Raw genomic sequence first — 23,230 nt, 5'->3', positions numbered from 1 at the left:
TTTAATGCAGAATTTAGACACATCCACACCTGTCATCCTTTTGGATTTGTGTATCTTAAATCCAGAAGCCTAGTAGGACTGATGGGTAATGAAAAGGTAATTAAATCCACAATTGCAAAGATGGGTGAAGAAAGTCTGTGTGATTTTTATATGTATTTTCTTTCCTAAGGAGAAAATGAGCATCCAGATTCCCACCAGTGCCTGTTTCAGCTCTGTGCGATGCCATGCTATTTGCATACACAAGGAAGGAGATGTTTTGTGGTTGATTAGCAGACAGAAGTTCTTTGAACTACCAGGAAAAAAAGGAGGAGAGCAGAGTCCTCTGAAGAGATGCACTGTTCAGAAAAACTGCTCAGACAACACAGACGTAGGATTCCAAACATTCTTGAACTTTTATTTCTCCCCAAAGGTAAGCAGTTAATCAAAAACTCTAGTAACAAAACCAAACCAAAAATATGATTTTTCAGAAACAAACATGTACCCTGGCATGCTTGATTTACACCCAAAATGGCAATTTCAAATTTCAACAATGAGTATGCTAATGAGACAATTAGAATTGTCAGTGTGAGAAAATGCCTGTATATGTAACCATGGCAAACGCAGAACAAATAAATGTATCTATTCAGTTGTAAGCAGTTTTGAGCAAATTACCCGTGCTGCATCGAAAAAGTGAAATGCTGCTGCTGATCTTGAAACAGCAGGAGAGAAAAATCAAACTAGCAAGACAACTTAATGAAAACTGTTTGGCACTTCCCAACTGAGAATGATTCAGCCATGTGCAGTATTAAACTTTTCCATACTTAGGTTAGATTTTGCAGACTCCCCTTCTGCATGTACATGTGTAGTCCCTCAAAACAGTGGTGTGTAAAACATTAATTTGCTTCTACTAGAATTCCAAAATTCTTCTTGTGATTTTTTTGGGAGTGTTAGGGACACTTCATTAATTTACACGTAACAAAAGCAGCTGCTTCCTAAAACTTGAAGCCAAAGCCCTAACAGGGAGCAATCACTAATTACAGAAACCTAAATGCAACTGGTTTTAAGAAAAGGGAAGAAAAAGTGTTAAAGAAACAAAAGTATTTCAAAAGCAGTTCTGTACTGTGCCTTCCCTCCCTCCCCCCAAATCATGCCACAACTGGTACTGTGGATTACACTTCAGTATAAAAAACAAAAACCACAGAACAGAAACCCAGAAGTTTTTAAATTCCATATCCACTAGTTTTAAGACGTGCTTCCTTATATGTGCAGCATCTGCTTTTTGTCAAGGTACTTATTATGTATTTTGGATTCATAATGTGCAAAATCCATAAATTATAGATTTATTCCTCACAGAGTCTCTTACTAGTGCTGAAACAAATTCACAGTATAAACCATCAAAACTCTAAGCTGTGAATGAGTATTAAAAAAGGTAAAGTGCTATCCATCTTGTTTTGCAGAGTCATACAATAAAGTCTATACTTCAGCATAAATATACAGCATATTTCGTAATAGGAAGACCCCACATTAAACAGTGTCTTTAAGTTCAAGGTGGGTGTTTCTGCTTTTTGATAGGCTGCATGAAGTTTACTATGCTGTAAAATCTGATAAATTCCGGCTTCAGTCCAGCTTCAGACAGTGTTAGAAGGTTCTCAGTCATTCACTAGTAATATGAAGAACAGTAGATAGTTTTGATATCTAAAACCAGCACAAGTCTGAAATCAGAAGGTTCACTCTCAATTCTCCAGCTTTTGTGCAGTCAAATCTTTGCTGTTACTTAAGTCCAGTCATTGACATTCTAATGATAAACTAATTGTACTCCTTCCCCAGTTGGCTATAGCAGCTCTTGCTCATCATCTTCAGATCCTGAGGGTCCTTGTCGTACTTCTTCATACCATTTGTTTGTGAGGGTTTTCATCTGTATGCGCCCATGATGCAAGTCCTAAGGCAAAATAAAACCAGAACATTTGTTGTTTAGCTACAGAACTATTCGTTTGTCAGAGAATGAGAGACTAGTTTAGCATGTATCTCACAAGATAATCTAGTCCTGGTCCTGAGCGTGTAAAACATTCTGGTTCTTTCCAGGAAGTATTTATCAAATGCTCAATCCATTAGTACTTATTTCCAGAGGTGATATTTTTGATGACAGATTTTTACCTGTTTTTCTAGACAACCATTCTCTGAGTTTCAATAACCTCAATATTGTCTGGATGGTCCATCTTTGAATCTCACTCCTTCTACATGTCCCCAGAGACAGTGGGAAGCTTGTGGCCTATTCTGGTGAGTCACATACTTATTTTTCTAGCCTTTGGTTGCAATCTGGATGACAGCCTGTGTTTTTGACTACCAAGTATGAATCCAATACTTGCTCTAGTTTCTCGGTTCTTTTTGGTTTTGCAAAAAATTCTTCTACTTTTGTGTGAAAGTGCTGAAAGCTCATCCTGTAATTATTTTGGAAAGAAGTACGTTTGAGCAGGCTAAGAAGATGGAAGGAGCACACTTTATCCAAAATGATCAATTCCACAGCAGAAATGCTGAATTATATGGTGAATTGGGATAACATTGAATTCTGTGGCCAAGGAATCTCAGGTTTCTAAAGGCTTGGATTGAAAACAGCACAGCATTAACACCTCTCAGAACCCCTCAGCGTAAAGTTACATCCATGTTCAGCCAGGTGTCACTTTGCTTTGCACAGCTTTGAAGTCTCTTTCCCAGTGAGGAAGTCTAGAAAGTGAAGGTTGCAATTCTAGTGCAAAATTCCAAGATAAAAGGTGCACACTGCAGAAAAATCACAAGTCAAGAATTCACAGGACCTTGTACAGCAACAATTTGTGTGATGGCACTTTAAAAACTGCATGGCTGCAGCTTTTTCTAGTAAGATTAGCTTTAGAAGCTTTATTAGGCACAATTTTAGACTTAGTTGCCAAACTCTTGATATGGTCATGATAGTCTGTAAGATTAAAGCTGAGTTCAGTTAAAACCACACACACTTTAAAGTTTAATTGTGGTAGCCTTGCAAGGTGCTCCTTTAATTCAATCCGAAATTTTACAGTGCAGCTTTTTATTACATATCTCTACATGAGCAAAAGTAATGTATTAGATTTCTCACTCTTCTTAATGTAGAAGTTGCATGGATGCATTACAAGCCTTGAATGGTACAGAGAAATGATAACCAACTCTACCACACCACTTCTTCTCTTCAAGAAAAGAAGCAATACTTACCTCTTGCGTGAGTCGTCTGGTGAAGAAAGGATTCAAATACTTGGCATCAAACCACATAAACCCTTTGAGGTCCTGGCGTTTTATGTACTGGGCTTCATACTCTTCCTCTGTGAGTTCTGATAAATGTTCAGATTCTATGGTATTCCCCTAGAAAAAACAACAACAACAAAAAGGATCTATACTAGAAATAGAGCAGTTGTTCCCTTCAGTTTGTTTCAGCCCACTCTGCTTTCTCCCTTCTCACAAACAATTCTCACACTGCATCAAAATGGAAGTTATCACCTTAGCCTACCAAGGCTTATGGCTGTAGGAATCCTTCCAGCTGTTGATTCCCAGAGCCACTTCCCTTTTCATGCTGAAAGGTAAAAAGGCTTCAGATGTTCCTTATTTTGTATTGTTACCATTGCAGAGAGCAGAAATTTCTAGTGCAGAGGTTTTCTCTTGTGAACTGAACAATGACTTTATCCAGCAAGCAACAACACTTCTTTGCTGTTGTCCAAGTGACTGCTGATTCGCACTGAAAACAAGCCCTGTATCAGAACATGCCATATAACCGTGTCCTCTCTATGCATGCTTCCCTACATGGACAGTAGGCATAAGTTAATTCCAAAGACTGCAAAGTTCCTGAAACTTCATGCCAAAAGGAGCTGTTCTTCAGCCTGCATGTGTTGGTTTGGAGAAAAATAGACAAAAGCTCTAGGATTCCTAAGGTACTCTCGCCTTTAGCACATAAGGTTTCAGACTGGCTATTAGCTTTCTACAATACTTCTGCTTAGACAAGAACTGCTTTAAAATAAACCCTCGATCAGAGGGATGCTATTAAAACCTTCTCATGGCTTTTGCTTTGACTTCTTCAAAATAGTTCCTCTCTGCCTTTTACAGTTAAATGCATGACTCACAATGTACTAGCTACTTACCCTCTATACATGACTCAAACTATCCTGTATCATCTGTTCCATGCTTTTGCAGGGCTTACTTTAATTTCTACTCATTAATTTATAAATAATAAATTAATTTATAAATAATTGATTTAGCATCATTCCCTTTGTTCCAGAGTTACTTGTGTAAACAGTAACTGAGCTGTCTTCAGTTTTTTAGAATGACATTGCTTGTTTTTTTCCTACTCTTCTCCCACTGCTTTCACTTTACTTTTGAGTAGAAAATAATCCTAAATTTTTACTATGTACTGGCCCTTTCTTGGAAAAGGTAAAGAAGTAACATCAATAAATCACTGAATAAAAGAGAAACAAACCATCTTCTCTGTCTTGCTAAGATTAATGTCTTTCTTGTTCCTCCTGCGTGCTTTGGAGTCCTCAATGTCGATTAGCCTGATGAGGGGCATGGTTCCTCCTCCCAGCAGCAAAATTGTAAACAACACAATGATGATTGTTGTAGTCCCAATGAGCTGCCTCTTCTCTATCGGTTCCAGGCCCAAATGGAGGCTGAGGGCATAGGGAATTGCACCACGTAAACCTTATCAGAGAGAATAAATCAATGAAGAGCCAAACAACACCAACATCAGTCCTCAGCACCCCATTAATTCATCAGGAGTCCTCTAACTTTAAAGATATTTACGGTCCTATACCATATCTACATCTCTATTGTTGGTTACCACCCTAAAACAAGTCTGAGCTCTTCAGATATTATGCTTTTCAAACTGTGATGTTGTTATATCTATAAAGAAATTATCTCAGTTGGAATGTATGCAACTTGGTCCTCTGGCACAAGAGTGAAAGAACATCTATCTATTGTATTTATGTTTGAGAGGGGTGTAAATGTTCAGCTCAGTTTTGCTCCACAGATGGAAAATGATTTCCTTTCAGCGTAACTCATACAACAAAAAAGACGAAACACTTCAATAGGCCCTGCATACTTTGAGCTTTAACTTACCACTAAACCACATAATAAACATCATCTTGGGAGTGATTTTATGATCACGGAAGAAGTTGAGTAGGTAGGAGAGTGGGAAAATATTCACTGCTCTACCAAACAGAACAAGTACCTGAAAAACAAAAAGAAAAGAAAAAGGGTATTAGATGCATTCCATTCATGCAGGCCTCAGTCGCATCTGGCTTGCGCAGAGTAAGGTTAATACACCTTTATCACACACAAGCCTCATACACAGGCATGCTGATAAATCAACATAAATATATCTCTCAGCATAGGTCAATATAGAATTTAATGTTTTAAACATTTAATCTGCTTAACTGAAATTAAACCAGACTTGTCACTAACAGAGACCAGACACTGTTTTACTTGTAACCAGTAAACAAAACCCAAGAGGCATTCGAGGGAGACAAAGAATTACTTTGGATGCAAGCTTTATTCAGTTCAGCTCCTTTAATCACTCCCTTGACACAGTGGCCAAGAGACAAGAACATATTTGTATTGTTTCCCTATGGACCAATCCATCAGAGAAGAAGGCCAGAGACCAAACAAAGAGCATGTAATTCAGTCCCTCAGATGACCCTGAGTGTGGTCATAAAATATACCAAAACATCCAAGTAACACTGGCTGGGGGGAGTATTTCTGATTTCATGGAAGCCAATTAACAAGCACAGTTAAAACTAACTCAGGAAGGTGAAATTCTTCACAATGACATTGCTCAGTAAATTCCACCACAAACAGACCTTGAAAAGGTAAATATCCTAGAAACAGTCAGAAAGATCCTTGTAGGGCTGTGTTATTTTCCTTTATGAATCACCCCAAAATTATTCTGTTTGCATTACTGCTCTGAGGACAATGCTATATAGGAGGAAGTGTCACACCTTAGCTAATATGAGATAAAGAAGTTGGGCACATATGTGTAATGCAATGAGAGCAGTTCCCCATGCTGATACCACTAATCTGTGAATGGTAAAGAACGATTCTTCTCTTGAACCATGGACTAAAATGTGCTAATTATATGATCTTCTTTGTGACTGGAAGTGGACTCACATTTCACTTTTTTTGCTTTACAGAAAGGGAACATACTTTTCTCTTTAAATTAACATAATTGCAATAGAAATAGGTAACTCCTATGTGAAACAATCCAAACTGTCATTACAAAAAAGTACATTGAAATATATGCCATACCAAATGAAAGAAGCAAGAGTAAGGCCTATCTCTGAAAAAGATGAGCTGAAAGTAAACAAATCATGTATGGATTGAATTTATTTATATTATTTATATGAACAAACTGCAAACATATGAGAGAAAGACTCAAAGCTGTAGTGCTGGAAGTGATGACATGAAGAAAATAACTTTTGGAATTAAGCAATATTGACAATAATCTTAGTATCTGAAATTTCTCATATTCTAATAGATCTAATAAGGTCAAAATAAACAATAGTCTTTTACTTATTTTTAATAATCTTATACACATGGTCTTCAAAATAATAGCACACTGGAATTCCTTAAAAAATGCTGCTTTATATGTACAACAACGTGCTGAGAGTAAGAAGAAAAGAGTAACTGCATGCTATTAGTGGGAATAAACTATGTGTAATATACAAAAAGATTCAGTATTTTTCATAGCAGTATGAAAGTATTTTCATAAAGCTCTGAAATATTTTAAATATGAGGATTTTTGCTCCATGAATACCAAAAAGGTATCTAAACAAGTTTGGAAGGAAGTAAATACTTACTATGCACCAGATGACAAAGGACATTTCAAACTTGTGAGGAAAACTAAAAATTGACAGGCCAAGAAAAGCAAAAACACATGTTTCTGAAAAAGAGAAAACATTTTAAATAACCAATTCTATAAAACCATTTTTACTGCTATAACAAATTACTACACATGCTACATAAAATATGTATTTCCTCATTTTTGGATGCAGAAAATAAGCATAAGGTGCTTTGCAAAAGGCCAGATTCTCCCACTCTCGCAGTGGACAGCACCTTACTCCGTATGCAGGGTTTTTTTCAGTTGTAAATTACTAATAGGTACGAGCAAGGCCAGCAAGTCTTGTTCTAGAGACAGAGGATTTTTTTTGCTTGAAGAATATAGGACAAGCTGCAGAACTCACTTGAGCTAAAGGACTGACTACTAATCACTTCAGTAGTTTTGAATCAGATTCTATATAAAAACCCAAATGTCTGCAAATCTGCAATAGTGCTACCAACAAGCAATCGGTCCAGTAATCCAAACATTTCATTTCCTAAGTATCAACCTATTATCATTAGAGAATCTCATAGTGATGATGTTTCATAAGACCGTTGCAGTGGTAACTGTCCTAGCAAGCCAGATTCCTTACTATAAAGACAGTTGCAGACAGGAAGGGTTTGGACAGGCAGTAGCAAATAATCGAGTAACCGAGTTACCACGGCTTAACACTTTATTGCTCATGTTTTGGGTCCTGATTACTTACATTTGCATGCACAAAGCCTGCTGCAAATATACAAAAAATTACACAGTAACTCCTTTACAGTGACTTGAATGAACATGTCTTTTCTGGCACTTGTAACATGTAAGAGTTAAAATCTGATGAGCTACTAGTGCTCTGATTAGTGGTTAAATTTAGTTTGCAGCAGTGCCACTTCTTATCCACACTTCAAACGCAAGCAACTCCCACCCCCTAAAAAAACCAACAGAATATATTTGTAATACGGACTCATGTCATTTCTTTAGAAGTTTGGCTCATAAAAGGAAATGGAAAAGCTATGTGGCTCTGAACTGCTTGTATCACTAGTTCCAAAAATTTCTTCTCAATTTGTGAAGCTATTGTTTTCGCAAGTAGCTTTTTAATATCTAAAATCAGTTAAAAATATGGCTATATTCCATCTCCTACAACTAAAAATAGGCCGTAGAGAGAAAGGAGTCAGAGATATCTATTTGGTTATCAATCTTGTGGCAAATCTTAGCAGGAGCCTGCAGGATGGGAGAGGGAGAAGATTTATTGTATGTTTTATCCATATGGCAGGAAAGGTGACTTTTGACCACCTTCCAGCCTCCTTTATTAGGCAGTCTTCTGTTAAAGACATGTACGACTGACAAATTGCTTGAGGAAAATTTGCCTTTCTTGCTCCCACCAGAATCGCCATTTCATGCAAACTGATTTTTAAACTATCAATATTAGACATATACTAAATGTAACACTTACCACACATAAAAGCAACAGTTCTCAGTGTCTGCTGCATTAAAATCTGTGTAACTGGGGACAGATTATGATGTGTATAGTGAGACATCACGATGCCAGAGAAGAGGATTGCCATGATACCTGTAGATACAATGTGGCAATCAACAAAAGAATACCTTATACTCTGCAAACATTATTTGCATTTATAACCCCTACCAACAGAAAAGTTTATGAAGAGATGAGTGAGGTTTCTCTTACCACTATTATTCATACTGGTCTCATTCCACCAGTCACGTAAACACTAGGAGATCCAATATAGATTATGTGCAAACTAGAATAAATCCCTGTTACCTCAGGTTTTCCCACAAAAGTGAAAGAAATAATCTGAAATCTTGAATATTTTTTTCTGCCATTCATTCTCCTAACAGAATAGAGAGGTGAGATCAAAAGACGAGTAAAAGCAACCTGAGAATAATAGGGCTAGAAAACTCTATCATTTACTTCTCCCAGAAAAGCATCAGTGAGACCTGCTCATCAACCGGACCTGATCACTCCAGCAGTAGAAGGAAACCAGCAAGGCATAGGTGGGAATCCACTCAAGTATGGTGCACTAGCTCTAATATTGTAAAAAAATAAGAAAGAAAAGCATATGCAGGGGTACTTTAATTTCCTATCAATTGAAAAATCTGAAAAGCTACCAAGACCTGAGATTTCAGGTAAAAATTCCCTTGGTAGGGAGGGACAAACCAGTATGTAGGGCTTGTAAGCAAAGCTATTGGGCAGGATATGCCTCTTACATCCAGTAGAAGGGGTCACTAAATCGGCTAGGACAGGTTATTACAGAGATTAGCTTCAGCTGTCAACTATGGAAAAAGCTACCAAATTCACTATCATGGAGTTTGGTGCACAAATGGCAAGCTCAGTTGGGGCAGAGGTACAGCAGAACAGCTGTCTCAGATATCACTATATTCTTGTATCCTTGATTTGAGTTAGGAACTTTTCCATTTACCTTTCTTCTCACCTCTTGTATATTTATGGGATGAATGTGAATTTTAACCTTTTTCTCTAACCCTTCAAGACATATCACAGAAACTCACTGTCAATTGTTCAGTGTTCATAAGGATCTGGGTACCTTAAACCAAATTTTAACATTTCCAGGGCTGCTGCATAGACTTACAGCTGAGAAGGCTTGTCATGTGAGATGAGGGTTAGGATTGTGGAAGACTAACTGTTCACTTGAAGAAAAACTACACTATGCCTTGTGAAGAATTTAGGAAATAACTAAACAAAAGCAACAATACAACCCAGAAGAAAGCAATTGCAATGCAGATGATGGAGAGGACAAGATGACATTTGGGAATATGCCTGCTTAGCCCAAAACAAAGGAAATCTGAAAGACTAAAAGTATTTGGCTAGTGACACACCCAGGAGTGGCCCAGATGAACTCGACTGGAAGGATTAGAATAAATAACTGAGGTACAGTCAAAAGAATCCTTTGTCTGAAACAGAAAGGTGATCTGACTACAGTCATTTAAAGTTTCTATTTCTTGAGAACTCATTCTAGAAGACATTTGAGCAAATTAGAGAGCTTGTCTTTACAAATAAAATGACAAAGGGTAACTAGGTAGGAATCTTACCATAAATTCTTGTTGGTTATGTATCAAAATATAAGTATGTTGGCTGCATAGTGTAATGGCACAGTAATTCTATAATATCTTATTATCATTTTTAGATTCATAAGCAATGAAACTGGAAATAAAAAAGGCCATATTCTGAGGCATTCATGTAATATGATGATAATTCTAGTATAAACTTCTTAAAGATAAAATTTGTTTTTAACGAATAACACCACAAATATTAAAACGTATCAAACTGTTTGCTCACATTTCAGGTAACTTCCATTATGCCATATACCTGTTGGCCTATGCACACAAACAGAACAGTTTTGGATACAGGTGGGCAGAATGGGATGTTTGCATTAGCATTATACATCTTGATTGTGTAACTACCATGATTACAAGCCACATATTTTTACATAAAAAAATATAACTCTACGGATGTCAGTGGAGGTATGCTGATATATGCGACTACAGATTCCATTCCAAAATATCCATGCTAGGGTACATGTACATTTTAGAAAGTCCGATATCATACCTGTAGATCATTTACAAGAAATCTACTCCTGCTATTTCTCAGAAACCAGCAACATTCCTATTATACAAACTTGTAGAGCAAATCTATCCTTTTATGCACTAAAAAAATAACCCTTCCCCTACTCCCCCCTCCCCCCCCCCCAAACTGGATCCAAACAGATGCCTGAGCTATTTAAATTATGCCAAATTTTGCATTCTTTCCCATTTCCCTTTATGAACAACTGTGAAATGAGACAAGTTGATTGCCTTCAAAAACCACTGAAACCAGTAGAGGTCAGAGATGAGTATCCAGCAGAACTGGATCCTGTCTTTGGACTTGATTCTACAAAATGACACAAAAAATTCACCTCTAAGCCTCTTCTCCTGACCTTGCAGCAAAACTTCTACCTAGTATATAGATAATTACAAAACCTTTGGTCTCAGTGAAACTTGTCCAGTGGCACTGAAAGATGGCCAGAAAAATTGCTACTGGGAAGTAGGCTGGATTTTACCTAAGCTAGCCAACATACGGCCAAGCTCTACAATGTATGAGGCAGGAGTAACTGGGGAGAATACTATTATTTACCTTGGCTATCTAATGCTTATGAAAACTGCTGTTATCTTTTGCATATTTTTATCTTCACAAACATTAAGTAGACAACGAGTGTTTCCCTAAAGTAAGGCAAAGTCAGAAGTAAAAGCACTAGTTAAATGAGAATACATGTAAAAAACCCAGGAGCCTTTTATTCATTTTGCTGCTCACCTGATAGTGAGATACCTTCTGCAAGTCCATAAGGAAGGTAAGCAAAGATAATCATCATTCCAAACTCCAGAGAGGGAGTCTTCCTTAAGTCAATGTGCTTTAGCACGTATATATGAAAACGTTATGGAAAATTTAAGTGAAGAACATCCAAATAAAAAATTTAACCTATTTAATTCTATTACAAATCAGTCATTTTGTTTAATGTACTTATCTAGCGAACAGCTGAAAAAGTCTATGTATTGACCTAAGAATAAAGTGTCAAAAGATTAAAGATTTCTTGTGAGAACTGCGTGTTTTTTTTTTTTTTTTTTTTTTTTTTTTTTAATAGAAGCTACAGCTGGTAGAAGACAGACCTACAAACAGAAAAGTTCTGTTACCGACATACCTATACAACATTGATGACAGCATGCCAAACTTTGTTTGCATCTAGAAGGGCCACTTCTCTACACCTTCACTCTCTGAAATATCTGCTCTGATGGCCAGATAAGGATTCTTGTCCATAAAGAAGTGAACTGATTGCACCATAACTATTGCAGAGAAATCATAGAGAGCCATTAAATAGTAAAGTCTTTTTTAAAAATAGGGGAGAGCTACAAAATAGCAACTTAAAAGTCAAATAACTCTCACCTCTGTTTCAACAGAAGTAACTTCCTTTTGATATTTACAATGAGCTGGACTACACTCACTGTGTTTATGTTTGTACTCACGGATGTGGATAATTGTCAAGGTTTGCAAATTCTACTGCTTTGTATCTCATGCAGGGCACTGCAACACAGCTGCCAAATAAAAGACGACGATTTTACCTCAGACATAAATATTTGCCACACTAAACATGCAAATATTCTCCTCTCTTCAGTCACTACACTTTCGGGTACTTTCAAATGGATATGACATATCTGCAATAATATTAACAGTGAAGAAACACATTCACATAATCCTTGAATAATATCCTTGTCTCAAATCTTAAAATACTCCACCTACCATCTTTGCTAGAATTCAGAGGATTAGATGCCAGTGACATGGAAGTTCACGTTCCTCCTGGGTCACGAACCAGCAAGCTTCAATCATATTTATCTGCTGGCAGCTATTACAGATTTCCTTTGCTTCACTGAAATTTTGCATGCTTATGGTATATCTAATACCATGAGGCACAAATAACAATCATATATCAGGGCAAATGAACTGCTTTGCTGTTTGGCTTTATATCACTTAGAAAGAACGCTGAAAAACTCTGTCACTCTCTTGTTGAGATATATGGTTAAAAGTTCAAGGAATCATTCTAAAGAACCAAGAGGGCAAGCATGTCTATATTTAACCGAATATCCTGTTGTTCTTATTTACAGATAAAGTGCTTAAAAGTATGTTCCAGACCACTTGAATATCTGTCACATAAGCCTAGCATAAAAAATTACCTACAGTGAATTCTGTGTTAACCTTAAAGCAAGCTTTCAAAATAACAAAAGTCTCTGACTTAAACAAACATCCTTCCTTATCTCAGCAGAGGAGCTTTGGGGTTGTTTAGCAACCAGTTCATGCAAGCAGAAAGGCAAAGAGATATTACTCAATGTAAATCCAAATCAGTGGTATCCATATTCAGCTGAAATGATACATAGGGACAAACGAGTGAACTTGATTCAAAAGCCTATGAGAAAACTTTTTTTTTTTTTTTTTTTTTTTTTGGAGCATTTTATATAGGTGAAAGAAGAGTCATACACTTGGTACTAATGGATTAGTATTGAAATGAAATTAACATATTGTGAATTTAGAAAACAACTGCCCTATTTTTTTAACATGGAATATGAGCTACTGTACCACATTTCAGATTTTAATTATCTTTACACATCCATGCGCACTAACATAGAAATAAAATGAGCATGAGAAAATGCTCAGCCAACAAAATGATCTCTGATAAGAAATAACCCCCTAAGAAACACTGGAGAATGTAGGAACAAAAAATACTTTTAGAACATCAGAGCTCACTAGTTTATACATGTATCACCTTATAAAAATAAAAAAAAAAAGGATATTAATGCAGAAATAAGGCCAGTAAGTGTGCCAAGTGCTGCAGAGCCAAAGAACATCTTAAGAAAGTATCCCAGCGCTTGTAGAAATGTTTGCCATCCACTTACATCTGACATATTTTCTCTTGTCAAACCTTCTGCTGTGCTGGAAACAATTAAAAAAAATAAATAAAAAGAAACAGTTATAAATCTGAAGCCTGGATACAAGCCAAATACTTTCTGAGAAAGAAAAAGAAGAACTTCAATTTCTTTGTTACTGCCACCCTTAAAAAGCTTTTACTGTGATATATATATAACAAGAGGAATGTCAGATGATGTTAATCAAGTCTTGGTGTAATCCCCAAAAGGAAATCTAATTCTGCTTAAAATCTGGAAATCCAGCATTGTTCTTCTGAAGAAACCTCATAATAGTGAAAACAGGCTATGATAATCATAGAATCATATAATTGGTAAGGTTGGAAGGGACCTCTGGAGATCATCTAGTCCAATCTGCAAACAAGTGGCCCATATGGGGATCGAACCCGCAACCTTGGCATTATTAGCACCATGCTCTAACCAACAGAGTTAAACCTAACCCCTAAATGCCCAGCGTTACAAAATCATTTTCAAACTTTCAAAAAGGAAAAGAAAGCATAGTTAGCAGTGGCAAAAAGTCAACCCAAGAAAAGGTAAAGAGACAGATTATGTGATCCTTACAGAATAAATTGGAAGACCTCTCTTCAAATATTTACATGTGGGTAACACAGAGAAAGGTCACTGGAGAAAACTAAAGATGACCTGAAGAGAAAAGGGGAAATTGTTCACGGTCTTCTATAAAAGGACCTACGATTTTATTACTTCAGAAACAAAGAGTTCCTTGAAAAATGTCTCTGCAACTTCACTATCTTCTTACTCAGTAGCTCTGCTCCTTGTAAACATTCATAGTGACATCTGTTGACTCCAGTAAGAACATGAAGATACGGTTGCATTTTCTTCCACTCTTTCAGCCCCAAAGAATTATCATAGTTAAAGCATAAGGATGCTTTTCTTCCTTGTAGTAGCCTCAACATAAATATGTAACTAAGTTTCTATCGCACAGATGCCAATGCATCCCTCAAAACTGAAATGTGATTCTAGGTATAAGCCAATGATGCAGGAGCTACAGCTGCTCATTTGGCTAGGAAAATATTTTTGTGCAAACTTGCAAGGAACATCTTGGTTTTCAGTTACTAGGACACTCAGATGGAAAGAGAACTGATAAACTTATAGACTTACAAAGCAATCAATTCCAATCTGGGATCAATAAGATGAAGCACTGAGGAAGTTGCAAAAAGACAGTTATTTACTGTCTTTTGTCTATGCAACTTATGTTAGAAAAGAGTGGACTGTTTTCAGCAAAGAAGGATTAGTACCAAAACTCAGCTTTAAGTCACAAGGACAAGATTTACTGCAACTGGAGATGGAAGAAATATTGTATATTTGAATACCTGTAATTAACAGAAAAGAGTGTTGCTGCAGTATTTCAGAGGCATGTGTAGTTCAAATGCACTTACTTAGTCAAGACGATAGAAACTGCATCATTGAGAATGCTTTCTCCAAAAACCAACATGTTAAGTACTGGATCCACATTGAGGGCATTGAAAATGGCAATAGTAGCCACCGGGTCAACTGCAGATATTAAAGAGCCGAATGCAAAACTGAGAGAACACAAAACAAAACAGAAAACTAGAGGACAGAAAAATATGCACCTAATAAACATATATTAACAACTAGACACACAGAGGTTGTATGTTATAGAGTTCATACATATCAGTGGAGAGTTCTGTTCTCTTCCTACTCGTAAGAACTTCAGGTGACAAATGGGATTCTTTAAAAAAATTACTGATATATCAAAGAGAAAAGTCATTGTCCAGATGGGAAAGTAGTTTGAGAAATATTTATCTCCCAACTCTCAACAGTAGTACCAATGTCTTGCCACAACTAAATAAAAAAAATCAAACAGCTTTACAGACACAGTCTAAACCATGTATCATACATGCAGCGTGTCACCTGTTCAGGAGTACTAATGTCTATCATCTAAATGAAACTCTTAAATTCATTACCCTGGAATCCAAAGATAGGCAAAACAGAAGCAATGGGACTTCTCTGCCGCACAAGTCAAATACTGGAACCAAGCAATGAAGACTTCTGCTGCTCATGCATGTTTTACTTATTATGTGTCTTGCTTGTCACCCAAATTATTTATGAATTTTAACAGAAAAATACTCTACTTGGCTATAAAGTAAACAAACAAACAAAAATCCCAAATAAATTTTTATTGTAATCACGAACAAATGTGTATTTCACTGTAGGTTGGTGTACTTCTGGAAAACTGACCAGATACTTTGCAAAGTTCTTGAAAAATGTACAGTATTGACACTGAAAAAATTAATTCTGTCTTTTAAGAGATCTAGATACACAAGTCATCCCTTTATGATATATTTTAATAATTCCAGTTAATTAAAGCTAACATATTTTAACTTTCAGGCTAGCTAGAAAAACAAGTATGTTTATGTTTTGGAAAAATCACTTAGCACAGAATACTATTTGGTAGTAAGGCTGTCATAATAGGGCTCGGAAGTGTCAGGTCCATTTAATAGAGTCATATACCATACTGAATCTAAGCAATTCAAACAAGAACCAGAACAGCTGGCCAGCTACAGTGCATATCACATCTACAGTGCTATCTTGATAAGTGCTTCATTTGATACTGTACCACTTCACCAAGAGCTTACCTGTCTGTCATGTTGAGTTTATAAATTACATCAGCCTGAAAGAATAGGCAAGACATAAATTACAATCAGCTATGTGTTTCTTCTATTTTTTAAAAATATTCACCAAATCTATGTCCACTGTGATGGAAAAAAATCGTAACAACAGCTTTAGTATACCCCATCTAACATTGCCCTCTAACAGCAATCTGTTGTAATTCTGGCCACCAGACACAGAAAAGACTAGGTGAAACTGGAACAGATGCAGATGAGTAGAGTAACTAAGGCATTCAAAGGATTAGAAATCTGGGAGAGGCAAAAAGGAAAGCATGGACTGTTCAGCTTATCAAAGCAATGTCTACAAGAAGATATGATTATCTGTGTCTATAACTAATCAAAAGATAAACACAAAAGAGACCTCTATGCTACAGAAAACCGTTGGCATAAGAACAAGTTTAATACTGAGAATTTGAATACGGCTTTTAATCCTTAGAGAAGTCAATTTCTGGAACAGTCGTTTGACCAAAAGATCAAGGAATTAAAAATGTTAAATTCAATGCTAGTCTTAATTGCTTTTAATGTGGAACATGACATATCCATGGAGGGGTTATATAATGTTGCCTCTATGGTAGCAGAGAACTGGACTTGGTGACCCAGGAACTCACTTTCACCATGTTTGTCTGCTTGGAATTTCAAAGTACAGTGGACTTCAAAGGACAAGCCAGATACACATATGTGCTTCAAAGCAGTTCTTCTTACCTGGCCCAGAAAATAAATTCCTCCACCTACAATGAAAGCCGATATTGCTGTGCCAAATACAGAAAATAGTGTGATGGAACCTATGTTCTGAAAAAAGTTACCCTGGAATACAATAATAAAGTAAATTAGTAAAAATAAAATGAGGGCGGATTCACATTTTGGTTCTGCATTTGTATAGTTCTATCTAAATTAGACTGATTCACAACTGGGCTTCAGAGATAATTAAACCTTAGTTTGGTTCCACATATCCTGGTATGTACATCCATATCATCTGCCTAAAGAGATTGCTCTTTTGAAGACAACAGTGTGCATGTACATGAATAAAAGCAAAGCTGGCAGGCCTAGCTTGTTCTTCTTATCAGTTTGATCCTCTAAAAATCACCTTTAGCTCAAAATTCTCATCCTTTTGCTATTTTGTTCTGTTCTCTTAAGGTTAAAAATCTAGGAATCCTTTATGTGCAATGCATTCTAAACTAACACACTTTTAAGTCTGTACTTTACAAGAATTTCCATCTGTGTTTTTACTTCATTACAAATAGTTCATTTTTCTACTAGTAATTAAAAACAGATTAAACTAAACTAATCTCTTTCCTGACCTGCTTATGTAGTATCTAATTCTCATTTAGCCTATTATGATTATTAAGATTTCCTACACACTGGTTGATGACAATCTTAGAATCAAAAGTTCACTCAGATTCCAGGTACTATTCTAAGCCTGAAAACTTGACAGTACTCTCTTTTATGTTGCAATCATAAAATCCAACCCTGGTTTTATTCCAAAAATGTGTGTTTGAACGCAATGTTTCTTTTCTTATATGAAGATTGTAAACTCTTTAGAGGAAAGAGTATAACTTAGTATGCTCATAAAACGCAACTGATTTTCCTTAGCTAAGCTAAGCCTAAAGGGTGACTGCAGCAGCTTATAAGGAAAAATAAAAAATATTTTAGTGTTTACCTCAGGCCATTCTTTCTGGTATCGTGAGGATCAAGCAAAAAGTGGCAGCAAAGCCCTCTGGCACTGAGGACAGGATGTCAGTCTGGTAACCCTAACAACAAACCAACCCTCAGACAAACTAAGTGGATGTTCACAAGCACTCAGACATACTTCCCACCTGAGAGAACTGCAAATTAGTCCATTTATTGCATATAGAGCATGTGAAAAAGGCTTGTAAGCATTCTGGTTGCTAGCCCATTTCTTAGGTTATGATTTCCTAAGAAAAAGTCTTCAGTGACAACACTAACTTGTCACTGTCCCTTCCATTGCTCATTCCCTCTCCTGCCGCACAGCTCAAATAAAAAGGCCTCATACAGACAGGACCAAAACTGCTTCAGCCAAGACCTTCATGGCAAGAAATGTCCATGGAACCACAGCCTCCCAGGCAAAAGATGAAAATCCTTGTAAACATTATCACCTTGCCTCTTCTTTAGACACAGAGTGACCCCACCTTTCCCACGTGCTTGCCTGCTCCTTCCTGTTTTGCCTTCTTCTCGTCACCCCCTGTGCAGCTGTGCTAAGATGGCAAACTTCTTGGACCAAGGAAAATAACCTCTGCTGCAATACTTACTGTTAACTAAGTGCTGGAAAGGTTGTAACAAGCTACATTATTTGCATTCTGGGTTAAAGAGGCTAAATTTCATTTTCAATTCCATGACTATGACTATGGTGGAATTCAATGCAATTATTCTGAACTTCATTAGAATAGCTGAAAACAGAATCTGTTTCAAACAAAACCTCAAAACATAGAACGAGTGTATTACAAGGGCTAACCTTATGCAATGAATATCCAGATTCAAATATAATAGGTGGAAGCAAAAGCAGAAAAAACATATTTGGACGAAACATTTCTTCTTCCTGCAAAACAAATACGATTTCAAGGATATCCTGATAACCGAAAAAACAGCAAACCTTCCCAAGGGGAAATTATTTTTTAAAAAACAAAATATGTTGTAAAATGAAAATTATATTAACATTTCTAACTTTTTACCACAAAATAAAAGATTACAAAATAGTAAACCAGGGCTATTTTTAAATTCTTTTTTATTTAAAATTACTGTTCCCAAATAGACTGCACAGAAAGCAGATTTTTTCTGGTAAAGTGTTTCTGTTTCCCTACAAAAAGTATCCCGATTTTATTGCACACTCTCAAAACCTATACGGATGGTCAATGAACAGTGACCTCCTGGCCACTGATCTGAATATATAATCTAGGTTAACTGTGATCAAGTACAGCTTCACTAAAAGCTGTCAATGGACCACAGAAAACCAGATCACCATCTTAGTACACTCGCAAGTGAACAGGCTCAAGATATATAATACTGTAAGATTCTTCTTGGTATATGTACTTCATGCCTTTAATTTAATGTGATTCTTCTGATGGATCCTTTTTACCATCAGAGAGATATTAATGAAGCCTAATGCAATGTAAATTTTTTTTTTCTTTTTTGTAATCTTACTCTCCATTGTTTATCTCATCATTTGGCTAACACTGCTTTATAAAGTCATACCACCATATTGGCATCCTTTTTTTTTTTTTTTTTTTTTTTTTTTTTTTTTTCTGCTGGCAGACTAAGCACAGAAGGCAAATTCATCATGGTCCAATGTGCCTCCCTTTACCAGCCACGCTCCCTCATGGCCACACAGTGCTGAATACAGCAGAACTTGTCACCTTAATAAGCAACAATTAAGTTGTTGAAACTGAGGTTAAACAGTTGATAGACTGCTCTGCTAAAACATTGCTTTCAAAAAAAGAAACACTCATCTCTTTAAAGTCTCGGTCATATTTGCAACAGTGATAATCATCTTAAAGGATTTAGGGGACTTAGAAAATAAAACTCATCCTTTACACTGAGATGCTTTCCCCAGCAGTACACCCTCGTCCATTACTCCACATGCACAATTCAGTGCATGGATGGCTAGCACTACCCAGCTTCTGTTGATTTAGTAACTGCATGAGACTAAAAAAAACACATATTCCTAATTGATTATTCTGTTAAAAGCCCCTAGTATGACGGCAAGAAATTACATTAAAAAGTTCTTAGGGCAGGGATCTGATCTAAGATTTGCTTTTCATACAGACAGAACTTGCAGTTAAATACTCTTTTCCCCATATCAGATAAATACAAACTCTCTGGTGAATCTAAAAAACTTTAAAAGGATTTAAAATTAATTTTAAAAAGCACATGATAGTCATTGTTAATTAGAACATTTCATCCCTGAAATTGTAACAGTCTAAGCTTTAAAACAGTAAAAGGAACTTAAATAATCAAATAAGAATGTCTTATCTGGGAACCTTTATTTAAGCTGATCATATGAGTAACTTCGGGCAGCATATCCAGTGCTTCTCAAGGTTTGACGAATGCTAACCAGAAATAATTAGGCAATTCACTACATCAGTATTTCCTGTGTTTATAGAATCACTGCTCAATACAAAACATATTAGAAACTTTTTCTTCCTGCAAACCTGATCCACTTTAGATTATTTTATTTAGTCATTTAGAAGCTATTTTGAAATGCTAATTGTGTGGATTTTTATCTTTCAATTTTAAGTCAAACCCAGCTGACAAAAATCAGGAATGAAAAAACGTCATCTAACAGTAACTCGGGTACCACCCTTTGTTCTTTAATAGTATGTATGTACAAATTAAATATCACAATTTGTCTACTGAAATATGCAATTGCACACTAGGTTTGTTGACAAAAAATAAGTACCAAATTTAATAAAAAAGGTACATTTTGTTCAAAAGCTATGCACTTCGATGTATTTCAACTAATGAAAAAAAAATTCCTTTATGGAAATAACTGCCAAGAAAAAGTAAACTGCAAGTTAGAATTAAAATTCACTATTTGGATCAAGACTTTCAGCTTGCTACTATAAATCTTGTTTAAAAGGGGTGATTCAAATCAGTGATTTCAGTTAGTTCACTAATCTAATCCTAATAAACTGTTTGATCCTATGAAATAAAACAACAATTTAAATATTGCATGTTTTTAAATTACAGCAGAAATAATGAAGAGTTCATTGCTTTGATGATATGGATAAAACTGCAGGAGATAAAATCCTTGCTTCATCGTAGGCCTCTTGGAGACATTTCCACCAGGATTCTCCCTCCCTGGGGAGCCTCTGTAACTCCACACTGGCACGGATAAGACCTCACAGCTTCACAGAATAATTCTGGTCAGAAGGAACATCTTGAGGTCTCTGATCCAATTCCCTGTTCAAAGTGTGGACAACTACAGGCAACTTCGGTTGCCAAGGCCTTGTCCAGCCAATTTTTGAGTATCTTCATGGATGGAGTTTCAACAGTCTCTTTGGACACCTATTCCTGTGTTTAATTACCCTCACTGTGAAAGTTTTCTTCCAAATATCTAACTCTGCAAAGCACAGGGCACCAGGACAAGGACAATCTTCTGCACTACTTTGCCTCTATTTTCTGCTTTATAAAAAGCTTGTGTCATGTTGTCAGTGTCTCAGACAGAGTGGAAAACACATGTCTACAAAGATTCATTTCTACAGTCTTTGTGGAAGAAACCCTGGAGTACCCAAGAAGCATGTCAGGCTGAATGGACTGGTTTGTGAACCATTCATTCTTAGCACTATAATTTGTTAGAATTTCAAAGTCGTGCTGAAAATAGTAAGTAAATTAAAAACAAAATCTTTTGAAATTTAGCACAGTCATTCTGAAGAAGTGTTCCTCTTTTCCTCTACGAAACTTCTGTTAACATCCCCAGGTAAAACATGGAATTTACAACTATATCAAAACATATTGTCTCTACGAAAACAACTACAGAATTAACTCTAAAAGGAGAAGCAGGTCAAAATATGTTAATATAGTCAAGAAATACAAAAGACAAAGAACTGAAATGCTTATTTTTTCATATAACTGCTCCCACAATGCAAAATGCCCAGTTAATCTTTTAACACAAATCTAATGGGAACAGATTTGGTACCAAGCAAAAGATTATTGGGGAAAAATACTATGTAGAAAAGATTCAGTAGGATCAGGACCCCAAATACTTGGTTGTATTATTATTATTATTAAAAAATTCCAAAATTTGGCATACAGTATATATGTTTTCAGAAATTACATCCAAAGAAATCAGTATTATGAATGGTCTTATTTTAAACAACTAAAGATTGCTCTAGAACTAAAAATGAATTGCTTCAATCTTACCTTCCAGTTAGCCAGCTTCTGAGCCTCTATGATTTTTATAAAAGCTCCCATGAGGATACCTAGGAGAGAATGAGATAATATTCTTAAAGTATTACCCACAAAACAGACAGACAGACTCTCAGTCAATAGGGTCGTAAAAGTGAAAACAAGACAAAACATGAAGCAGTAAGTCTTCTATTCCTAAATTACAATAACACAGAAGTGGTTAAGTGGAAACTTAAGACAATTTCCAATATACTTCAAAAATAAAAAGCTTCCCTACACTAAAAAAATGTCATTTGACATATCTAAATGCTGAACACATGCATCAAGAGTGCTATGCTCACTGTTCAAAAAGGCATTTCATTCAAGCTGCATTCAAATGAAATTCTGTTTTTCTTTCTAAAGAATCATAAGTTATGAGAGAGAGATGCCTTGACAGCACAAAAGCATCACATCCCTTCAATGCTATTTGCAATATTAACACGACCTAAGTGAAATCAAAGACTTCCTGCACAGAAGTGAATTTTACCTCAAAGAAATCGTAACACCAGCAATGAAATAGGGGATAAATTCCAGTCAGAGTGGAGACAGTGACAGAATTATTTCTCAAGTGGATTATTCATATTTTAAGTCATTTAGAAATACTAATTTGAGTATAAAGTAATTTTAGCAAAAGTGTTGCAAGGTCAAGGGCTAGAGTTCATAGTGCTCTTTACTTCCACCCATCTTCAAAGAGATAAGACAGAAAACTCCAAATTAACAGAAAGTCAAAAATACAGTCCATACCTGGTCACTAACTGCTTTCAAGGAGTAATGAGGAATTTATCATTAATCAGATTCCAGATCTATATTTCTGTATAGTTGTTCTTTATTATTTACAGAATAAAGGCTTAACAGTCAAATGCAGGTATGCAGAAGTGAAAATACACCGAAGGAAAGGTAAAAAGTGGCCAAGAAGCTTAAAGCATGATTTCCTGCAACTCAACTATTTTTTGTTCTATCATACTGTAGCTATCAAAAGAGTCTTACAAATAGGATCACATGTATTACTCCTGACGGATGTGTCATACACACAAGGTTGCACGAGGCTTAAGTCTTCTTTCATGCAGAACTATGTGAAGGCATCTGTACCAGAGGATAGAAATAACTGCCTTGTGAAATGGTTTATATGGAAAAGAAGAACAAAATGTTAAAGAGGGAACATCAAAGGTCTGCTGTTCTTTGACGGAGGATGGAACCCAGACACAGATGCTCACATGCCATATAAACACAGATCTCAATACTAACACAGAGGCTTCCCAGTCTGGGATGTAAGCAGTGTCAGAAGCCAAGGACTAGAACATTTCTAATTTTTCAGAGCAGCAACATCATCTTCAACTGATACAGACGCTACTTGTATCACTAACAAGAAGTT

General features: G+C 36.2%; 1 protein-coding gene across 2 annotated transcripts in view; it reads right to left on the bottom strand.

Moving 5' to 3' along the window:
- Positions 1 to 376: 376 nt before the first annotated feature.
- The window catches only part of SLC9A8 (solute carrier family 9 member A8), a 32,730-nt gene continuing 9,876 nt past the window's right edge, over positions 377 to 23,230 (bottom strand). The window contains exons 4-16 of one of the 2 annotated variants that reach the window (XM_062589345.1): positions 21,835 to 21,893; positions 18,431 to 18,514; positions 16,663 to 16,764; positions 15,928 to 15,962; positions 14,707 to 14,850; positions 13,181 to 13,319; positions 11,154 to 11,259; positions 8,283 to 8,399; positions 6,825 to 6,907; positions 5,089 to 5,200; positions 4,451 to 4,671; positions 3,199 to 3,345; positions 377 to 1,918 (exon numbers count right to left, since the gene is read on the bottom strand). In XM_062589345.1, coding sequence (XP_062445329.1) covers positions 1,811 to 1,918; positions 3,199 to 3,345; positions 4,451 to 4,671; positions 5,089 to 5,200; positions 6,825 to 6,907; positions 8,283 to 8,399; positions 11,154 to 11,259; positions 13,181 to 13,319; positions 14,707 to 14,850; positions 15,928 to 15,962; positions 16,663 to 16,764; positions 18,431 to 18,514; positions 21,835 to 21,893 — 1,457 coding nt within the window. In that variant the 3' untranslated portion in view covers positions 377 to 1,810. The remainder of the gene's footprint in view (positions 1,919 to 3,198; positions 3,346 to 4,450; positions 4,672 to 5,088; positions 5,201 to 6,824; positions 6,908 to 8,282; positions 8,400 to 11,153; positions 11,260 to 13,180; positions 13,320 to 14,706; positions 14,851 to 15,927; positions 15,963 to 16,662; positions 16,765 to 18,430; positions 18,515 to 21,834; positions 21,894 to 23,230) is intronic. The other variant, XM_062589346.1, reaches the window with a different exon arrangement.

Source organism: Rhea pennata, chromosome 16 (genome assembly GCF_028389875.1).
Source record: "Rhea pennata isolate bPtePen1 chromosome 16, bPtePen1.pri, whole genome shotgun sequence".
Lineage (NCBI taxonomy): Eukaryota > Metazoa > Chordata > Aves > Rheiformes > Rheidae > Rhea > Rhea pennata.
This window is presented reverse-complemented; position numbering and strand designations above follow the sequence as displayed.